The sequence below is a fragment of the Platichthys flesus genome, chromosome 11 (genome assembly GCF_949316205.1).
Source record: "Platichthys flesus chromosome 11, fPlaFle2.1, whole genome shotgun sequence".
Lineage (NCBI taxonomy): Eukaryota > Metazoa > Chordata > Actinopteri > Pleuronectiformes > Pleuronectidae > Platichthys > Platichthys flesus.
Window position 1 is genome coordinate 1,958,464 of NC_084955.1, and position 20,875 is coordinate 1,979,338.

The window sequence follows — 20,875 nt, forward strand, 5'->3', positions numbered from 1 at the left end:
AGGACATAGAACAAAAGGGAAAAGGAGGACAGGGAGGATAGTGTGGGAGTTATCATAGAGGGGGATCTTGAGTGGGAGGGGGGGCATTTAGAGCCGATGGAGAAGTGAAGAGCAGTAAAGAGATACAGTAGCGCGGACGAGCTCGGGGAAGAGCGCCTGAGCCCATAATAACTGTCTGCTGTCCTCCTGACACCCATCCCTACACCTCCCCCTCTCTCCGTCTCCCAGCAAGGGTCGACAACAGCCTGCAGCTACTAACCCACACCGACACAAGCAGCACAGACACTGGCAGTCGGGGAAGGCTGAGGGGGCTGGCCAATCTGTTACAGCCAAAACAAGCCTCTCCGTGAGAGGAGAGGAGAAAGGGATCTAAAAATGTTAAACTGAGATAAGGAGGTGAGGGACTGTGGCAGAAAATTAAGTTTCAAGGGTGACAAAAAAAGCATATTTTCTGATCTGTGAGAGCATCTGCTGCTGATGAATTTAGGATCAGAGGCCCAGCTGTTGAAGATGAGGACTGTGTGTATTTAAATTATTCTGTTATAGTGATCAGGTCTGCTTATCGTGTTCATTTTGGGAGTTTTATTACATGTTTGGACTTTAAAAAAGGTTATGTGCTATTTTTTCAGTATTTTATTCTTCCCCTCTGTGTCTCTTTCATTCACAGGGTGCACAGCCAAACGAGTCGAGCCCAACCGAGTGCCATGTCCTCGGGCTCACCCTACATTGTCTCAGTTTACAGATTCTGTTGTTTTTACCCAGTCTGGGTTTACACGTGTCCGAGAACACTATTTGTTTGTGCGAGTGTGTGTGTGTGTTTGTGTGGGGCGAGAGAAAGAAGAGAAAGAGGAAGAGAGCAAGCCGGACCTGCTGATGAATTTGAGTGCAGCTATAATGAACGATTTTACTCATTGAAGAAAGGCATAGATCATTATGTGATGATCAGTGTTGATATTTTGACATAATTTCAATCAAATCAACGTTTAAAAGATCATAGACGTCGGTTAAATCTGTGAGGGAGAGAGAGAGAGAGAGAGGGAGAAAGAGGTGAGCGTGTGTGTACTGTGTGGGTGAGTGTGTTTGTGTGTGCATACCCAAGTGAACAATGTTACCTTTCCCTCAAGCTCTGCGACTATCATACAGAAGCTATAGTAATCAACCATCTACAATGATAATTTTGGCCCAGGACAAACAACAGTTTGAATAAAACGTTATTTTAAAGGTGTGGGTCCTGCCTGTTAGTGAGGCCTTCTCACAGAGAACATTTGACATAATCCTTGTTGCATGTGGGTACCACAAAGAACTGTTTCGAACTAAATGACTTATTGTCAATGAATTATTAAGACAGTGACTTTGAATAACAACCTTAGTGTTATGGTCTATTCAGTGTGAGAAATGTCCCAAATACTTATTGTAATTAACGTCTCCTGATAAATGCGGCTCACTCTTTTCGCCCATGCCCTTTTTCTGAGTAAATGTGTGGGGATGTGTTTCTCCTCTTCAAAAAATGACAGTGTCCAAGCTGAACTGGGTTTGTTTTTCAAAAGAATGAATATTATTATAGGATACTTTGACAGTAGAAGCGTGAAAACCCAAACCCCTATTAAATGACATCCAATGTAGTTGACCTATAATCTTCAGTTAGATTGATTAAAATCGGAATAAAAATAACATAAAAAAAACAAAAAATAAAAAATTCATGTAATCGCAGCTAATAACACGACTGTGTGCATCACGTACCTGGGCTAAAATAAACAGCTTCAGGATGTCACAACACGTCCACCCTCACAGAGATGCACGGGAAACACTGTTTGACATGCCCTGTCATTAAGTAAACATTTGAGAAAGGGGTGTTATGTGTAATAACACAATTCACACGTCCCACACAACTCACATGAGACAGGACTGTGAGGACTGTGAATACACACTTGCTGTCCATCAGCGCAGAGCTGTTGATCATGAGGCATAAGAACATGACAGGTAATGAATTCTTCTAGTATTTTACAAATTAGAGCATATCAAATAAAAAGAGGAAATCATGGTGAAATAGTTGTTCTGTTGAACTGGCTGCCAATGATTGCATACTGTGAAAATATTATTTAAAAAAATGTCTCACCTCACATGATCCAAGAGATTTGTTAAGTTAAGATTTTGATCCCTCAAATGTGGTTTCTACGTTCTTACCCCGTTAATAAAAATGTTTGGGTAGTTTTTCTTTACTTCTGTTGAGGGGTAAGAACAGAGAAGGTTGCACCTTGTTAAGCCCTATGAGACAAAGTGTGACTTGTAAATATGGGCTATACAAATTTATTTTACTAAATGGTTCATTAGTGCTCCAGGATGTTGCAACAACCTGATGCTGAGTCTAAGCAGCCGTTGTGAGAGCAAGTATACATGCAGTTAACGGATATAGTTTGAGGCTGTGGAAGTTAAAGTGGCAATGGACGATAGTTAAAGTGCCCCTAGAATTTCAAAATGGTATAACAGTCAGTGCCACTGTCAAAACATTATATTACATATTATATTTGACAATATATAAATGGGCTAACCATGATTGGTCCTCACTGCTACGGCGCTATGCACATTTGTATTTGGTAAATGGAATTGGAGATGTATCGTCAATCTCTATATAGTCTATGCTGTCAAAGACCAGATCCAAACGTGGTCTAATAGGTGTGAATCTTTAAGATTATGTTCTGTAAAGTCACAGCGACCTTGACCTTTGACCACTGAAATCGTATGATTTCATCTTTGAGTTTTACTGAACAATTGCACAAAATGTGAAGACATTCCCTCAAGGTGCTCTTGTTATTAATCCAATAAAAGAGATGGACAGATGGATGGATGACCTGAAAACAGTGAATCTTGCATTGACCTTCACTGTCTTGAAGACACTAAGTTGCATAAGTAAGTCAGCAGATTCTGTAATTGACAGGTAGAAATTAATTATCTGAATGATAGTTCTGAACCCTCTTAAGGCCTGGGGCTCTCTCCATAGTCTGACTGCCCATCAGCACTATAGAGGACAATCAAAGTATAGCTTTCCTGGGCTGCTGTTTTCTTTGCACTACTTAAATCCTCGAATATAAAACTAGTTTTCGTCCTGCACTGGGCTCCACAGCATTCAATATATTCTCAGCTGGTGCTAGAGTGTGGTACTGTGTGGGATAACTTGTCTGTCTTTATGTCACCCCCATATAAATCCTTAACTGCAATATCACAGGGGTAAGGCTGGGCTAGGCAAGGTTAGTTAAGGTAACAAAAGAACTGAGACAACCTGGCTGCAAAGTGCTATGATGAAGACAGACTTTATTTGACCTCATCTGAGGTGAGCAGCGCTGTCCCGAAGTGACCATATCCCATTCAGACTTGGAAATGGGAACTTTTCAGAGTGTATGTGTGTTAGTGTATGGATGTGTTTTTGTGTGTGAGTGTGAGTGTGAGAGAGAGAGAGAGAGAGAGAGAGAGAGAGAGAGAGAGCATAGTGCAGCATGGTGGAATAACTATTGCACTGAAATCCAAAGATGAAAGAGCTGCTGTGCTGGACTCAGAGTGTGAGTAAGTGCTGAAGGGGGGGGCACAGAGCAGATGAGGGAGTGAGGATGAGGATGGTAGTATGGAAGAGTATTGAAATGGTCTGTACAGGCAGAGAAGTGATGAGCTGAGAAAAGTAGAGGGAGGGGAGCCGAGGGAAATACGGCCTGATGCGGCCACCCGGAGGCTCGTCCCTGAGGGTTTGGGATGTGCAAAGAGGACAGCATCACTGTAATATACAGCTGTAAAGCTGACACTAGCGCCGGGGACAGGGGATGTGTGTAACCGTGTTAGGTAGCAGCTGTGGTGGTGCTTCACAAATCAATATCCTTTTACTCTCTAAACAATATTTTTTCCTCAAACACATTTAAAAGCAGAGAAGAAAAATAGAGTACAATGCAGCAGTGGTTATATATTATGGCGGCTCGATTAATCGAAATTTAATCGTGATCTCGATTATGGGGTCAAACGATCTCCAAACTCCTATAATCGAGTTGAAACGATTATTTGCTTCTTTATTTTTTAAAGAGACGCGCATGCGGAAATTCAGTCCTTCCCCCAAAGCATCCAGCTGACTGGCACTCACTCTCAAGCAGCTATCAAGTGAAGGAGGCGAGTAGTGTGTGTGGTGACCGGCGGTAATTAAAAAACAGCGAGAGTGGAAAACGGCAGAGGGAGGACAGCCCCGTTCGATCCACAAAAAGGGTAGAACAGTTCTCTTGTATGAGAACACTTCGGATTCGAAGGATCCGACGAGGACTAGCACCACACAATGAAGCGGCCGCGCCGCGTCCATTCTCCAGCCCGCAGCCGCCTGGCTGTTCACACCGGACCCACATTTCTCATAGCCCCCCTCTCTTTCTCTCTCTGTCCTTGTGCTTGTAGTGGGGGAGCAGATAGGGACATTTACCGGAACGGAAGTGACTGGTCCTTCCGGTTACAGTCATTTAAAGAATAAAGCATAGACTTCAGAATAAGGGCACATATTAATAATTGTTTGAATAATCGTAATTTCGATATTGTCAAATAATCGTGATTATGATTTTTTCCATAATCGAGCAGCCCTATTATATATTATATAAAATATGGCTGTACCAAGGTGATGAAGGACAAATATATTGTAAATATGAGGTAATACACAAAAGTTCCCCAAACATTCTGTTATATTTGCTTTAAAATGTATAATGTATTAGTTGTATTTGCTTCTATGTTCATAATAAAGATTTCAGGGAGGAAGTCTTTAGATGCCGACCAGGTTTGACCGTGACTTTGACACATGGTGCCATCAAAAATCAATCCACAGCTCCACCTTGTGGGCATGGTCACATCCTGCAAGAGGGAGCACACTGGTTGTGATTCATCAAACCTCTGCGGCCACAAGTCCTCTAGCACAAACTGTACTGTTGTTTGTATCACCCAAATTTTTAGGTTCAATGCTTTAGGAGATAAAACCTGTTCATCTGAGTGAGATGTGGCACCACATGTATAAGTCATAGCAGATGGATCTACTTCCTCCACTGCTTATTTTAGATCAAACCCCAGTGGAAGAGAGGCATTAAAGAAGAATGAAGAGACCCTAAAGTGTTTCCAAAAGAGGATGAGACATAGGTCACAGTAGTAGCTGTGCCACCATGGTGAGTAAACGTGTGTGTGTGTGGTAGTGTTAGCGAGAGAAAGAGAGAGCATGTGTGTGTCCGTGTGTCAGTATGAGCACGAGAAAGGTCTGCAAAGGACAAAGAGGACGCTTCTGCCCACACAGATGACCAGAGAGTAACTAGGCCAGTGAACCAGTGGCTGCCAAATAATCCAACGACAGCAAGAACGCCAGAGTCAGCTAGCTATTCATGCATTCACACACGCATGCACATGTACACGCATAGTCAGACAGCCAGCCAATGATCCGTGCCTGCAAGATGTGTTACTTTTTGCTGCCAATACCAGCAGGCCAGCAGGCAGAGCGAGTGCATGAACACTTCAGAGCTGCCTTATCTGGCCTTTAGCTCCATCACAGAAACACTGAACAACATAAATGGATGGAGGAGAAAAATTTGTTTTACTTTGCTTACTGAGGAATGGCAGTGTTGTATACCAAGTTCATTGATGGCTAATGTTTTGATAGTAGATTCTCATACACACATACATTTATATCAAATTAACAAATGTCCTCCCTGCTTAAGGCCAATAATCTATGTTTTATGTTTCACACCTTAAACTAGTCCAAAAAGTAAACTCAAGCGGAACGTCATGGAGGTGTCTGAACAACGTAAACAATTTATTTCAACAAAAATACAATATAACTTTTGTAAAGAGGAAACATTACATTCTTAATCTTGCAATGAAATGCTTGGTTCATTAGAAATAAAATGCAGCCATAAAGTTTTTATGAACTAGGGGGTTTTGCTACTACAAATTAATAGTAATGTTCATAGTTATGCTTTCATTAGTGTATAATCAAAGTATGATTTTGTTCTAATTGCCTTGTTCTAATGAGGACTTTATATCTACATCAAAAATGATCAAATACAACAATGAACCACTTATTATTATTATTATAATCATAATTTTAAAGATATTTCTGGGCCTTTTACCGTCCTTATCATCCTGTCGCACTGTATTGTATACGGTAAATAAAATAGCTTCAATACACAGCTTTATTTCCAGTGTAAAATGTCTAACTAATGGGAGGGAATTTACTCGCAGTGGCCAAAGATGATCATTTCTAGCACGTGAGAGACAACTGAGGACAATTTTTTAATGTCTAAAACTGACTGATAAACCCACTGTTCAGTGATAACACTCTAAAAAAAAAAGCTAAGAAAATGTCACTACTATACTTGAAACATTCACTTGAACATTGGCTGTAAGAATTATAAGGTACCCTTCAGCTTGAAATAATCTGTTTTGCTGAGAGGAACAAACAGAAGGATTTTAGAGGAACATTCTCTCTGTTTATTATCCATTTTCTAGGGTTCATCGTGTATTGTGTCCTTTTTGTAATGCTTTCTTCAATCGAAAACCCAAGCCTACAACTGCTTGAATGCTAACAGAGCTTCACATAAAATACATTCAACAAATACATATGATTTAATTCTTTGAGGCAAATTAAAAATAGTAATACCGTAATATTTTATGGCTTTGATTCTCTGTCAGGCTATTCTAACACCTAACAGGCTTTTTAAACTAATCTAGTACTCGGCGAGATCCTTTTTATATCCAAAACTGAAAGAGAAGCAGCTGAGAGTAGTTCCTCTTTAGAACACTCGTATTCATCAGGGTTATAGTAGCTATTTGATGCTTGCATTGCTATTACACCTCCCAGAGCCATTTATCTGGATAATATCCTCATAGTGAAGAGTGTGCCGAGCACCAAAATAGGCCTGTAATTAAAAGATGCTTGGGATTCTGCAGAAAATAAATAAATAAAAGGAAACAGAGTGAGTTATTAAGGTCCTTCCTGTGGTTGAAAAATCTAACAGCACCCTAATGCCGTCTCCTTCTCTACAAATATCATGTTACACACAAAAAGAAGAGGGCAGTGACATTAACGTGCAGAGTTGACACACACACACACACACTTTCATGCATACGCAGTCAAACACGTGCACACACACACACACGTGCACACGCGTGCACGCACACACGCAGGCACACACAGATGACACATTGGGTGAGGTAATGCTCCCTTCCTTCTGCCTTCCAAGCATACTTCCTCTGCCTGGAATAATTGCTGCCTGGCTGCTTGTTTGGGATAGCGAGCAGACTCCCTTCATTAGTTGCTCTAAATATCAGACACGGCATCACTTTTAAAGGCTTAATTTCTCTGCAGTCACAGCCCCCCTCTCTGATCCACCCCTGTCGAAAGCCGCTGAATATGCTCCCGTTCTCGCAGGCATGACCTAAATAGATAAGTGGTAAGTGAACGGGGCTCTTTCTTTTGGCAACCATGGAGAAATTAACGGACTGAGATTAGGGTCGACGAAAAGGGGAGCGCGCTTGTGGTGGTAAGGGTTGTCGAAGCTCAAGTGGAGCAGCTGCAACAGCAACCAGGAGAGTGATGGTGAAGGAGAGACAGCAGTATCCATTTTCTCACCAAGGCAGCAAAACAAGACGTCCGTTTCCATGGCGACCAGCAAACAGTCATATTTCTTAAGGGACCACTGCAGTGCTTGATGATCAGCTCTTTGAGGTGCTAGAGAAACCCCGCACCTGAGGGAGATGGCTCATACTTGTGCACTCAGAGCTGTGAGAACAGGATGAGTTTGGACCAGACTGGAAGTCACGTGAGACACAGACAAAATGAAGCCTCCAGTTTGTATCCAATTCTCATGCAACACTAGAGAATCTGGGAGGGACATGTGGGGAAAATGTCAAGTCCTGTCATGTCAGTGCAGGAATAGACCCACAACAACAAGATGGCACAGCAATTAAAAGCATATTGCATAGGTTTAACTCTAGTAATTACCCTAATTATGTGTTATTATCATATACATATGCATATTCACTGAATATGTCACGGAGGTGATCATAAAATATGACCTCATTAACACAATATCTCAATGTCATGTGTCATCAGAACCCAATTACGCTAATTTATCCAACCAAAAGTGTTGTCAGGAGCTAATAGCTATTTTTATATTTAACACCTGCAGTTTCTTCTCTAAATTTTATATCGTAATTTCACATGAGATATGTATGATGTTTTGGAGACAGTGGTAAAATGATGCTAAATACTTGCTAAATGAAGTGGGCTTATAGTCGTATTTTGTGCTCTTGTTTAAAGGAGAAAGGATTTTATTTGCCACAGTGATGTTTCAAGCTCAAATGAGAAGGCGATGCAAAAATAACTATGCACATAAAATATGTTATAATACCACAATTATAGAAAGAAAATCGAATTATAAATTGGGGAAAACTTGGAGGCGTATGTCACCGTCCTAGATGTAATTTGTATTATTCATTTTGATGCTATTTGATTTCTTCATTGAAAATAGTTACTGTGTTAGTTGATAAAAATCTATTTTTGTTTCTTAAGATCTTGTAAACTTACCATCTACCCGTCAAGGATCACAATGTTAATAAGTCAGCATGCTCTCAATTATAGTCTATAGCAGTGGTTCTCAACCTTTTTTCAGTGAAGTACCCCCTTCGAAGAAAAAATTCTGCCGAGTACCCCCTAACCAGTGCAAAGCATTTTTGGTTGAAAGAAAGATGTAATGTGATTTATTAAGCCTTGTAACTAGACACATTCAAATTTAAAACTCCATCAACGTCCATAACATTGCTCATTTGTAGTGGTCTCTCTTGAACTATTACGAAATAAAAAGATATAAAATAACTAAAGACTTTTATTATTATCTCAATATAAATAAAAATTTGTGCACCTCAAAATAATTATCAACTTAAAGTGACCTCTTTTGGGATCACAATAAAGATATGTTCTGAAACTGAACTCATGAACTTAATTATAGCTAAACACTTCTTCCCAAAAAATAAATCATTAACTTAGTTTTAAATAAAAGATTAGCTCAAAACATATTTTTTTAATATTCATCATCTTAAAATATCTTCTTTAAGGATCGAAAAGAATACTGACAGGTAGCTTGTTTCCTTTTGCTTTGGGGAGGCTTTTCGCATCGTGTCTTGAGATGACCTGAATTCAGAAAGTTTCCTCTTAAAAAACTCAGGTGGCTTACCAACATGACTTTCATGTTTTGTCTGGAGATACCGCTGAAGATGTGGTGGCTTAATGCCACTGCTGGCTAATCTCTCCCCACAGAAAAAACATAAAGTGTAAATAACCCAATCTATATTATTGTTAATATTATTGAAGTGTCTTTCTGTTATTTTATTGTGACATATTTGCTCGCTTTAGGGTCATACAATTTCATTTCCGCTTTTGTATTACATGCTTTTATTTTGAAAGGGCACCGGTAGAGACGCGGACTTATTGTTATGAATCATTAACTTCACAACGGAAAACTTTTCCATTTTAGCGCCCCTCCGAAGAGGCACTAGCTCTCACGGTGTTGTTTAGGGAAGGCTCTCTGCTCTGGTTTCGCCATCTTTGGTACTTGTCCCTCCGTGTTTCAGCAGCATTGCTGCTGCACTTCGGGAGACTCTGTTTTTTTAGGATAATTAAATTGAAAAGCCTACTGAATATAACATTTAGTTCATGAACTTACACTTATATTTTATTGAATATTAGTTAAATAACAATTTTTCAAGGATTTTTGAATGGATGCTAATTTTAAATATATTTAAAAAAAATCTCAAGTACCCCCTGGAGTACCTTCAAGTACCCCCAGGGGTACGCGTACCCCCATTTGAGAATCACTGGTCTATAGTATTTGCTAATTTGCACCAACCAGTGTAGTTTCCATCTCCATAATTCCCCCCCCCCAGATTCATATAGGTTTAATTTGACCTGATCAATTTATATTTGAGTCCAGCTGACAACTGATCAAAAGTTGAAGAAATTCTCTCAAGGCAGTCTTGAGATATCACTTCAAGGGGCTAAAAACATGTAATGATGTAAGAAATTCAATTTGGGTATTCTTAATATATCGCATTCACAGGAATGTGAGGTAAGGTGCTTGTGTTTGGACATGTTCTATGTGCTTTAGATTGCCCTCCAGCGACAAATAAAGTTGTTTTGAATTTGAATTGAAAAGTCATGTTCATGTTTGAATCAACAAAATGAATGAACAGGTTCAATGTTATTTGTTGCCAGAGTAATATCATTATGGTTTAACTCAAAGCAAAATGAGCTTACTTGCTTAAAACAAAAAAAAAAATCTTATCGTTAGAATTACAAGAAATCCTGCAAGCTGCTCAAGCTTAATTTCTTCTTCTACTGTTTAATGCTTTCTCAACGAGACCACCCCTGTTGGCTGGACAATATTTTGGTCAGCAGCCCCTTTCCTAGGCTTACCTGTTATTTTGGTTTGGACTAGAGGGAAAAGTCAGAAGGTCCTGAATAAACAAGGTGTGAAGGCCCCTTAATGTCCTTCTCATAATGTCACTGAAGCTAAACCTAGATTTCCTCAGAGGGACCCTGTGTAAAAAACACACACACAAACATTGCTTCTAGTTCTGTCCTTGGAAAATATAAGGCAGGTTTTGACCGCATGACACATCACCCTGTATGTTTTTTAAGATGACAATGAACAGAGCTTTAAAATGTAATAGTGGTGGCTGAAGGATAAATCTGTACTATTGTGCATACTGTAGGGGCTAAATTAATGACTAGCAAGTGGCAGATGTAGTGTAAATTGGTCTCAGCTGGATAAACCGATATCAGTAATCTGCTTCACTGACATGTCACTTCCAGAAAATATAACATTTGAATAAATCCTTTAAATACAACCTTTGAAATGATAGCAAATTTAGTGATTGATGATGTTGCACTGCTTGGCCTTACACGAACAATTAAAATGTTCACCATTCCCTCATCACTTATTAGTTCAATGATAACATACTGCAGAAAGTTGCTGATGCTACAGCAAAACAAAAAAAATCATGTTTCATAGGTATCCACATAACAGCACAACAATTGGGTGACTTTACTTGAACATTTTCTGTGTCTGTGAGACTGTGCATCGGAGGCGGTGTCAACATACCGTCACCTTCTCTAAATCAGCTTCTGAGGAGGTAGGAGACAGGGGACTGATGGGACTGAGGGAAGGGGAGCTTCCGACACTGGAGACGTACTCGGGATCAGGAACGTACAGAACCTGCAAACACAACCAATGTCTGTATTTACACAGGCACTGGCTTTGTGCAAACACACACTGCACGCATACAAGCACAAGGAGAATCTTCTCTCTCTCTCTCTCTCTCTCTCACACACACACACACACACACACACACACACACACACACACACACACACACACTCAACATGACATCATGTTAATAGCCTCATACTATTGACAAGGATAAACAGAAGGAAAGTCACAGTAATGATGGCAGGTTAATGTGTTAGAATAAACAGCGATGTGATAAACATGGTATCTGATGGTTTTCATTGACATTGCACAGTAAATCTAATCAGAGCAACATTACATTTCAATGCTGACACTAAATGTATTTCCATTAACGGCTGAAACTATTTTCATTTAGAGTAATCTGTTGATTATTTGCTCAATGAATGACAAGCTGAATGAACAAATGAATGCGCAGCTATTAAGTAAGATTTTACTAATTTAAGAAAAGTATCAACCATTATGGTAAATGGCTAATGGTTTGTATTTATATAGCGCTTTTCTAGTCTTGATGACCACTCAAAGCTCTTTACAGTACAGTTCTACATTCACACAAACATTCATGAAGTGCATCTATTAGCAGCACTATGTTGTTCTATGAGGGGCAATTCTGGGTTCAGCATCTTGCCCAAGGACACTTCGGCATGCAGGTTTTGAAGACTGGGGATCGAACGGCCGACCTTCAGCTTGGACGACCGCTCTACCCCTCAGCTACTTTTATATAGTTCAGATCCTGTTCGATACAACTAATCAATTAATTAGCTGACTTGCTCTATTTAGGGCACTGACAGTGGGAGGCCCTATTCAAATTGTAATGATTATTATTCTATATTGATATAATGTGTGAAATTTTGTAAAGGATAATTTGAGTATTGAGGATTACATAAAAAAAATAAATATATTTCCATGAAATTTAGTGGAGTATACACATTTTGTCACAGATCCAGATTAGACTAGATTTTCTTTAAAATTGAGAGAAAGGGCTTATTTCACCACTCATTTCACAGTTCTTCCAGGTAAAATTCATGATTTTTTTTCTCCATATTTAGGGGACTGATGACCATGAGTGTGAGATATCTGGTGTAGCTTGATTGAACTGTTGGGCGGGGATATGTGCTATACTGAGGGCCATTCTACTTTCATGTTCATTGTGCAGACATGAGTGGTGACGATCTATTCATTTAAGGCAAGTCTTGGAACAAATGGCTTATAGCTCACAAAGCTTAATAATTGTAGGTCACTAATAAAAAACACATGATTCAAATCACTTATTGAGTATTTTACATTGTGGTGTTGGTTCTGTTACTTTGTAAAGGGTCTGAGTAGATCTTCCCCAAGTATAGCATAGCTAGCATAATTTCCATAATGGTAGGCTAAGGGTTAGGGTTATGTATTTTTTATAGCAGCTTAACTTCTGCCTCAGTGAGAGTAGAGACGATGATTCAGTGAGGGCTTTCTACACCCTACTGTTTGGACGCAGTTCAACTAAGCATTGTTTGCAGGGAGCCGAGATGAGGGAAGCCAGCGGGTTTGGCGTATGTGGCTCTTCTCAAATTCTTCTGGATTTTATTTCAATGCCAGGAAATAGAGTGACAAAATATCCTTTTGAATGTTTGTTACCTTCTCCCAATTCAAAAAAATACAGATTTAGCATTTGGGTTCATGCTGCAGAAATAAGACACATGACCGAGAGCTGGAGCCAGGAAAGATGGCTGAGTGTTAAGCGTTCTTAAGTTGGGTAGCTTGTGTCATTGTGTAGGAAATAAAGCATCTTTGGAAGGATTTAAAGATCGCACATACTATACCTTTTTAGAATCAAAATAGGTAGTTCTAATTGAACAAGCAACACTGTAATTAGCAGGCAATCAAGAGTAGATAGAGATTGCAAGGATGTGGTAGGTGTGTCAACGAGTCTCTGAGAAAGGACACACACATTCAGCTGGTCATTTCCCCTAAAAACCTTCTATTAAAAACACTTTGAAAATTAGTAATTGCAGGATCAAGGTAAACCAGTAAGAATGACAGGTGTCTATCGAGCAGTTAGTGGGTCTAAGTAGTTAATGAGGTAGGTCAGTGATTGAGTGATGAAGCTGAATCTATTAGTGAAGGCGTGCACGGCGGCTCACACCTGGCCAGGCACCACTGCTCTCGAGAAAAGCTTGTTCAGCTGAACCAGCTCATTGGGTGTGGTGTCGAACTTGAGCGCAATGCTGTTCAGCGTGTCCCGCGTTTCCACCTGGACCACAAAAGAAGAGAGAGGACACAGAAATCACACATCCTGTTTCAGTTCATGGGTTTCTTTCAAGCTGAAAAGGGAAGACGTGAAGAAGTGACACAGAGGATGAAAGTCGGTGAAAAGACAATCTGACAAACTGAGCTGTGCAATTATCACTTGAAAGGTTTCAATGAGGCTTGTTTTTTTGCAAGTTGGATTTGGGATGTTACGCAAATTGAAGGTTTCAGCTGTTCACTGGAAATAGATTCTCAGTCTTTTGTCATCCCGAGAACTAGTCATGTAGCAACATATCTATTTTCGATTTAAAGATAAGGACGACTCGGATGTGAACAATGTCTAGGGCAGTGATTCTCAAATGGGGGTACGCGTACCCCTGGGGGTACTTGAAGGTACTCCAGGGGGTACTTGGCTTAATTTTTTTTATATTTAAAATTAGCATCCATTCAAAAACCCTTGAAAAATTGTTACTTAACAAATATTCAATTTAATATAAGTGTAAGTTTATGAACTAAATTTTATATTCAGTAGGCTTTTCAATTTAATTATCCTAAAAAAACAGAATCTCCCCCATACCGATGGTTTGACCCAACCTGGCACACGCCACCTGTCATCGCCTGTCATCACCTGCCTTGAAAACTTCAACAATGGAGTCGAGTTGAAGTGCAGCAGCAATACTGCTGAAACACGGAGGGACAAGCGCCAAAGAAGGCGAAACCAGAGCAGAGAGCCTTCCCTAAACAATACCGTGAGAGCTTGTGCCTTTTCGAAGGGGCGCTAATACGTAAAAGTTTTCCGTTGTGAAGTTAATGATTCATAACAAGAAGTCCGCGTCTCTACCGGTACCCTTTCAAAATAAAAGCCTGTAATACAAAAGCGGAAATGAAATTGTATGAACTTAAAGCGAACAAATATTTCACAATAAAATAACAGAAAGACACTTCACCAATATTAACATTAACATAGATTGGGTTATTTACACTTTTTGTTTTTTTCTGTGGGGAGAGATTAGCCAACAGTGGCATTAAGCCACCACATCTTCAGCGGTATCTCCAGACAAAACATGAAAGTCATGTTGGTAAGCCACCTGAGTTTTTTAAGAGGAAACTTTCTGAATTCAGGTCATCTCAAGACACGATGCAAAAAGCCTCCCAGAAGCAAGCGGAAACAAGCTACCTGTCAGTAATCTTTTCGATCCTTAAAGAAGATATTTTAAGATGATAAATATAAAAAAAAATATAATCTTTTATTTAAAACTAAGTTAATGATACATTTTTTGGGAAGAAGTGTTTAGCTATAATTAAGTTCATGAGTTCAGTTTGAGAACATATCTTTATTATGATCCCAAAAGAGGTCACTTTAAGTTGATAATTATTTTTGATGTGCACAAATCGTTATTTATATTGAGATAATAATAAAAGTCTTTAGTTATTTTACATCTTTTTATTTCCAAATAGTTCAAGAGAGACCACTACAAATGAGCAATGTTATGGAAATTGATGGAGTCTTAAATTTGAATGTGTCTAGTTACAAGGATTAATAAATCACATTACATCTTTCTTTCAACCAAAAATGCTTTGCGCTGGTCAGGGGGTACTCGGCAGAATTTTTCTTCAAAGGGGGTACGTCACTGAAAAAAGGTTGAGAACCACTGGTCTAGGGCAATAGCAAGGATTGCAAATTATAATTTTAGTTTGTTGATGATCTTTCATAAAATCATGTAAAAGTCCCAGATAATTTCCCCACATTCCAAGTGACCTTTTGCTAAATTGCTCCCTCTCTTCACTGAGCAGCAGCAGGCCTGAGAAGCATTGGATTGCTCTACATACCGCAGTGATGTACAATGTGTTGTATTCAAATTAGACTTTGCATTAGAGGGAGTGTCTTGTCTTCCATCAGTCTTTCCAGAACCAAAAACACCTGAGGAAAGGTATCAGGAATAGATCTAACAGTCTGTATATCTACAATATATAGTTCAGAAACTGGACCTGGACGTTATGACATTATAGTGATCTAACCTCTATTTGGTATCGCAACATGAGATTGTAGACGTGCAAATTACATGTTCAGTCTATGGTTTCAGAATGGTAACACACCTAGTAATAACTAAGACCTCTGTAATTCCCCTTTGAAGACAAAACAGCTGTAGATTCCACAAATGTATCTTGTTATTAGTATTATACTCCGCTTGGGCTCCTCTTAGAGGACGTGTTCCAAACACTATGTTAATCGGAAGAACATATAACATTGTTGTCGGCTATTGTATTTGTTTTCCTTTTAAGATAAATTGTAGATGAGGGCTTAAAAAACTCAGCATACAGCTTCTCTTCCAATCTGGCTTCTACTTTTGTTTAGTTTTTTGCTAGTGGAGAGCATGCACAGTTGTTACCTGTGTCCAAACAGACACAACAAATTGATGGGTACAGGGATGTGAGCCTCATGACAACATTCTCATCTTGCAAACCTTAGAGAATGCTCACATACTCATGGATGCGGCTACACTGGCAAAACAGTGCCCTGCAGTAGAGTGCGAGGAGTTCAGCCTCAGTCTTTCAGTATTCTGTAATTTATTTGACAGTTCTGAACCCACAGATATTAGGATTAAGATGATACAAAACAGAACAAGGCAAAAAGTCTTACATGTGCAGAGCTGGATTAAGCTTAATCAACACCTTAAGCACCTAATAGCCTAAATTGTAGTTGGTTACTTTTTGTCATTTAATTCACTCTGAAAGCTCCTAGTCCTGAACTAAAGGTACCAACAAGCAGTGCTATCATGTTAGCAGAACTTTCATGCAGTTTCCCTGCTCTTGTGGCTACACCCTGTGCTCAGCTGCAGACCTCTGCAGTGTGACACAGGTGCTTCTGCTTGTCTCCACCAGTTACAGTCTATACAACAGAGATGTGCGCCATGTGTCTGAACTAGTTAAGCATCGTACATGCGTAGTGGGAGATCTACCTTCCAAATAAGGATGATAACCATGTCAGAAAGGCGCCTGCATGTGTGAGAAACATTGTAAATGTGGGGAAAAATGAGCTCAGGGGAGAGAACCCTGAGAACCAGACAGGCAGGGCTGACTCTGAGCTGTGTGTAATTAGGACAGGATAATGGTACTGTGTGTGTTAGTGCAGCAGTCATGGGACTGCCTGTGGGTGTGTATGTGTGTGTGTGTGTGTGTGTGTGTGTGTGTGCACGTGCGTGCATGCGTGTGTGTGTGTGTGTGTGTGTAAATTCTGAACATGACAGATTGTTTCTAGGAGAACAGACAGACGAAGTGAGACACACACATACAGTGTAGACAAGACATACACACACGCATGCAGGGTCACAGACAGGTAGTTGAATATAGGGAACCAACACAGACGAGCTGGAAAATGAGTAACTTGCGGGTGAGACAGATACTAGTGACATGATCTGGATAATGTGTGAAGCTGGAGAAAACACAGAAGCTGTGTTAATATTTTCACAATAAATACATTTAGCTGTGAAATGCTTATATCCTCATTACTGAAAAATGGAAAAAAATACTATTTTCCAAATCCAAAAACAGAGAGGGGGAATTCATATTTAAAATATTTGAAAGATATGAAGTGTATTCGATTTAGCAACAGACCAGCAGAGCCATGTGGGATCATCCCCAGAATCTGTAGCTCAGACAGTCGAGTAAATCTTGTCAATTAGAGCAAATACTCTAAGTGTGTCATTTGGCCAGGGTTGTGTGCAAGAGGAATGTATGATTTGTTGCAAAATGTTGCCACGTAAGGGAATGAGATGGGCTTGACATCTACACTTTTAATCATGTGAAGTTCACCAGCAACACAGACTGAAAGGCTTTAAGAAGTCAGTGCAAATAAATCATGTTTCATGTCAGTCAAGGGAAAAACAAGGCTTAATATGAGGCAGTGTTGCATTCAACTTCACCAAATCCCTGAACGAAGCCCTGGGACATGGTGGCTGTGGACTCATTTTACAACACCACCAGCATAATAATAGAGTAATTGTAGATTATTCAATATTCTGGTTATTTAGATTGGTTAGACACATATTGGTTTCAGGTAAACACCAACATTTCCTTCCAAGGAAGACCAAAGAGAGAGGAATAACAATTAAAAGAACCCACCATATTGAGCACAGTGTACTAAAAATAAAGTGACATGGTAAGAGGCTGGTTATGATGGCAGAGATCCAGCAGAAACAGCTGGTAAAAAGACTAATCCGCATGTAAGTGCAGTGACAGTAACACTGCTGTGTCACTTGTTCTGGCTCCAGAGCACAGCTCATTAGCTCTTGGAGCTGAGATGTCTTGTAAAGCTGGTCACCTGCTTGGAGCAACATCCGCCACTGCTAATCTCACAAGTGAGGAAAGGAGAATGTTTGAAGTCTAATAAGAAAGTAGTTTTAATTTTGGAAATTAAACTTTGTCTGTGATCAGCATTTGCAGTAATTCTTTCAGATCAACAGTCCTGTCATGTTGGTTTATTTAGCACATTCCTTCCTGTCCCCTTAATGATGTAGGTCGGTCTATTAAGACTAGACATTACAGGGTTGGACAAAGCTGGATTGGGAGGATGCTAAATTCTATAACCCAGGGCCCTAGATTGTAGGCTACACTGGGGTTGGACTCCATACCCTCTGGGGGAACAAACTCATCAGAGCTGAGGTCGGTCACGATGCTGGCAAACAGTCTCCCTGACTCAGCAATGTGCGCCACTTTGTTTGGCCCACAATGAACAAGGGAGAGTAGGAATGCATTGTGCAGTATGGATTGGATGTGGAGGCCTTGCTGGGCTGAGTGAGGTTGATAGGATACACTAGTTTGACTTGCAATGAGCAGGTGAGCAAGAACAGAGCCGGTGGAGTGTTTCTGGGATACTCTTGGCTAGTAAGTGGTTGTAGATGTCGTTGGGTTAAAGTGTAGTAAGAACCAAAGCTGATTTTGTCAGATTTTCATTGCTTATTAATAACCACTGACATAATATGATAGTATGTAAAATAATTAAAAATATTGTTTCACTCACTAACATTCTTGTTCTGCTGCAACTGTCTATTGTAGTTTATATATCGAGAGAAACAAAACAGAATTCAAAATCTGGGTACATCTGCTAGGACAATAAAGCTGGACACAAAGTTGTAGTTGAGGATGCTTCAAATGTGAACGTTGCTGCAAATAAGCTATATATACAATAATGTGGATTCCTCCCAGGCTTATTCAACCCAGAAGCAAAGAAGATCTATAAACTACAACTACCAGCGTTTCAAGGTTGACAACAAAGACCCAAACAAATGTGAAATATGGTGACAATCCCTCCTTCTGCTACTGAGTTTCGAAATTGAATTAATTAGACTTTTATAAAGTAGCAAGACTTTAAAGTCTTGCTACTTTAAAGGAGACATATTAACACAGTAAAAAGTAAATAGTGAGTAAATATATATATTGTTTCTTTTTATTGCTTTTCTTATATGGGTTGTATTTATTGTGTTTTTATGTTTGTATGTTCATTGTATGCACCAATAACCAGAGCAAATTCCTTGTAGGTATTAGCTTGTTGAGCTGATTCAATTTTCTGGCTTGATAAATGTTAACCCGATCATTTTCTGGAAGCAAATCAAATTATAAAACATCCTTTATATTTCAGGATGCTATTTGATACCTTTAGATTCTCACTGCTTGTTCATCAGCCTACATTTAATACAATAATTAGATTAAGATATTAAGATATGTTTATTTATACCAAACACATGCACAGACATGCATAACACACTCATAGGTAGGTAAATTTAACCTCTGCATTTAACCCATCTGTGTGCAGGACACACAGAGCAGTGAGCGACCATGTACGGCGCTCGGGGAGCAGATGTTGGGGGAGTAAGGTGCCTTGCTCAGGGGCACTAGACAGGGTAGGGAGACTCCTGGATTTTTGGACAGATTAATCCAGGTTTGTCTTTTGTTGTCTCTCCGTGGAGTCGAACCCGAGACGAACCAGAGACCTTCTCTGCCCATAGTCCAGGTTTCTGCCACTAGACCACCGCCTCTATTTAACTGTGTGGGTTTTCTCCTTGGACTTCAGAGATTATGTTAATTTGACCGTAGATGTGAACATGAGTGTTTGTCTCTCTCTAGAGAATTGATGGGTGGATGGCTTTTCCACAGCTCTTCTGGTTTCCATTTTCAGTGTTGATCTAACTTCTCTTACAGACAAGGATCAACCCATACACCAACATGTTTAAGTGCAATCTAAGGCTATAACTTGTTTTTAAAATCCTCTAATTTACAGTTGCAGTGTCCTCATTATCTCTTACCCACTCAAATGATTGGAGGTTTCACCATAGTGGCCTTAACTGATTAACTTTTCATGTCACTATTTTAACTACCATCTGCTCTTATTTTTTTTATTCTTTTTATATATATTGCCTTTGTATAACGCTCTGTTTAAATATTTATTTATAGCCCACAAGCATTGATATTAATTTTGTTTCTTTATCTTCTTGCCCTTTGCGCTCTAACCTTGGCAAGTGCTACACTAAACGTCGTTTTACCGGAGGTGCTGATGAAGGTAGCTGAGGCGTGAGCCAGGGGCGTTTCTAGGATTGAAAGAAAGAGGGGGCTTAGCCCCTAAGGATGTTGAATGTTTGGGGGGGGCTCATTTGGGGCTGCGGTTATCCATTGTTTCAGACAGTTCATAGATTGGTTCAATCAGAAAGAGTGTGATTTTTCTCTGTATCTTTGCTTGAATTCATTCAGTATAAGATAACAGAAGAGACAGAATTTCAGGGTCATTTTGAAATTTGACAACACAAATATGAACTTTTCTCAAATAGAGAGAAATCATTTTCCTGCTTGTAAAGGAAAGACGGATATATTAGTTTTCATATCCGTGTCACTCCCAAATCCTAATTCTTAAAGGGCCCACACACAATGGATGGAGAATGGACCTGCCAGTGTCAACTTCTGAGTTGTTTATTTGTTGTATTATCAGCAGAAGGGAATAATAGGCACTGATATTATTGTTTTAAAATACTAGAGATAGATATTAATGCAAAGAATAGAGTGCTGTCGATAGTTATTTCTTACATTTCAAATTTGCTCGTTCACACTCTTGCTCACTGGAGACATTTTCTAACAAAATAGCTAGCTAGCTAGCTAGCTTAGTGTTAACATAGCTCATTACAATATTCCCTTTCATTTGCCTCAAGTAAACCTAAATTTAAGCAGGTAACAATCGTTAACAACTACAGATAGCCACATTCTGTAACTACCTGTACTTACAATTTCACTCCTTGCATCATTTACTATGAGCTAAACTCCTTGGCTGTAATCCTGCTGTCTTGATGAGCGAAGTTACT

At 39.5% G+C, this 20,875-nt stretch overlaps 1 protein-coding gene across 4 annotated transcripts in view; it reads right to left on the reverse strand.

The window, feature by feature from the left end:
• The window catches only part of oxr1a (oxidation resistance 1a), a 184,129-nt gene that overhangs the window by 23,820 nt on the left and 139,434 nt on the right, over positions 1 to 20,875 (reverse strand). For 3 of the 4 annotated variants that reach the window (XM_062398531.1, XM_062398528.1, XM_062398530.1), the window contains 2 exons: positions 13,426 to 13,533; positions 11,154 to 11,267 (listed from right to left, as the gene is read on the reverse strand). In XM_062398531.1, the coding sequence (XP_062254515.1) occupies positions 11,154 to 11,267; positions 13,426 to 13,533 (222 nt within the window). The remainder of the gene's footprint in view (positions 1 to 11,153; positions 11,268 to 13,425; positions 13,534 to 20,875) is intronic. The other variant, XM_062398529.1, reaches the window with a different exon arrangement.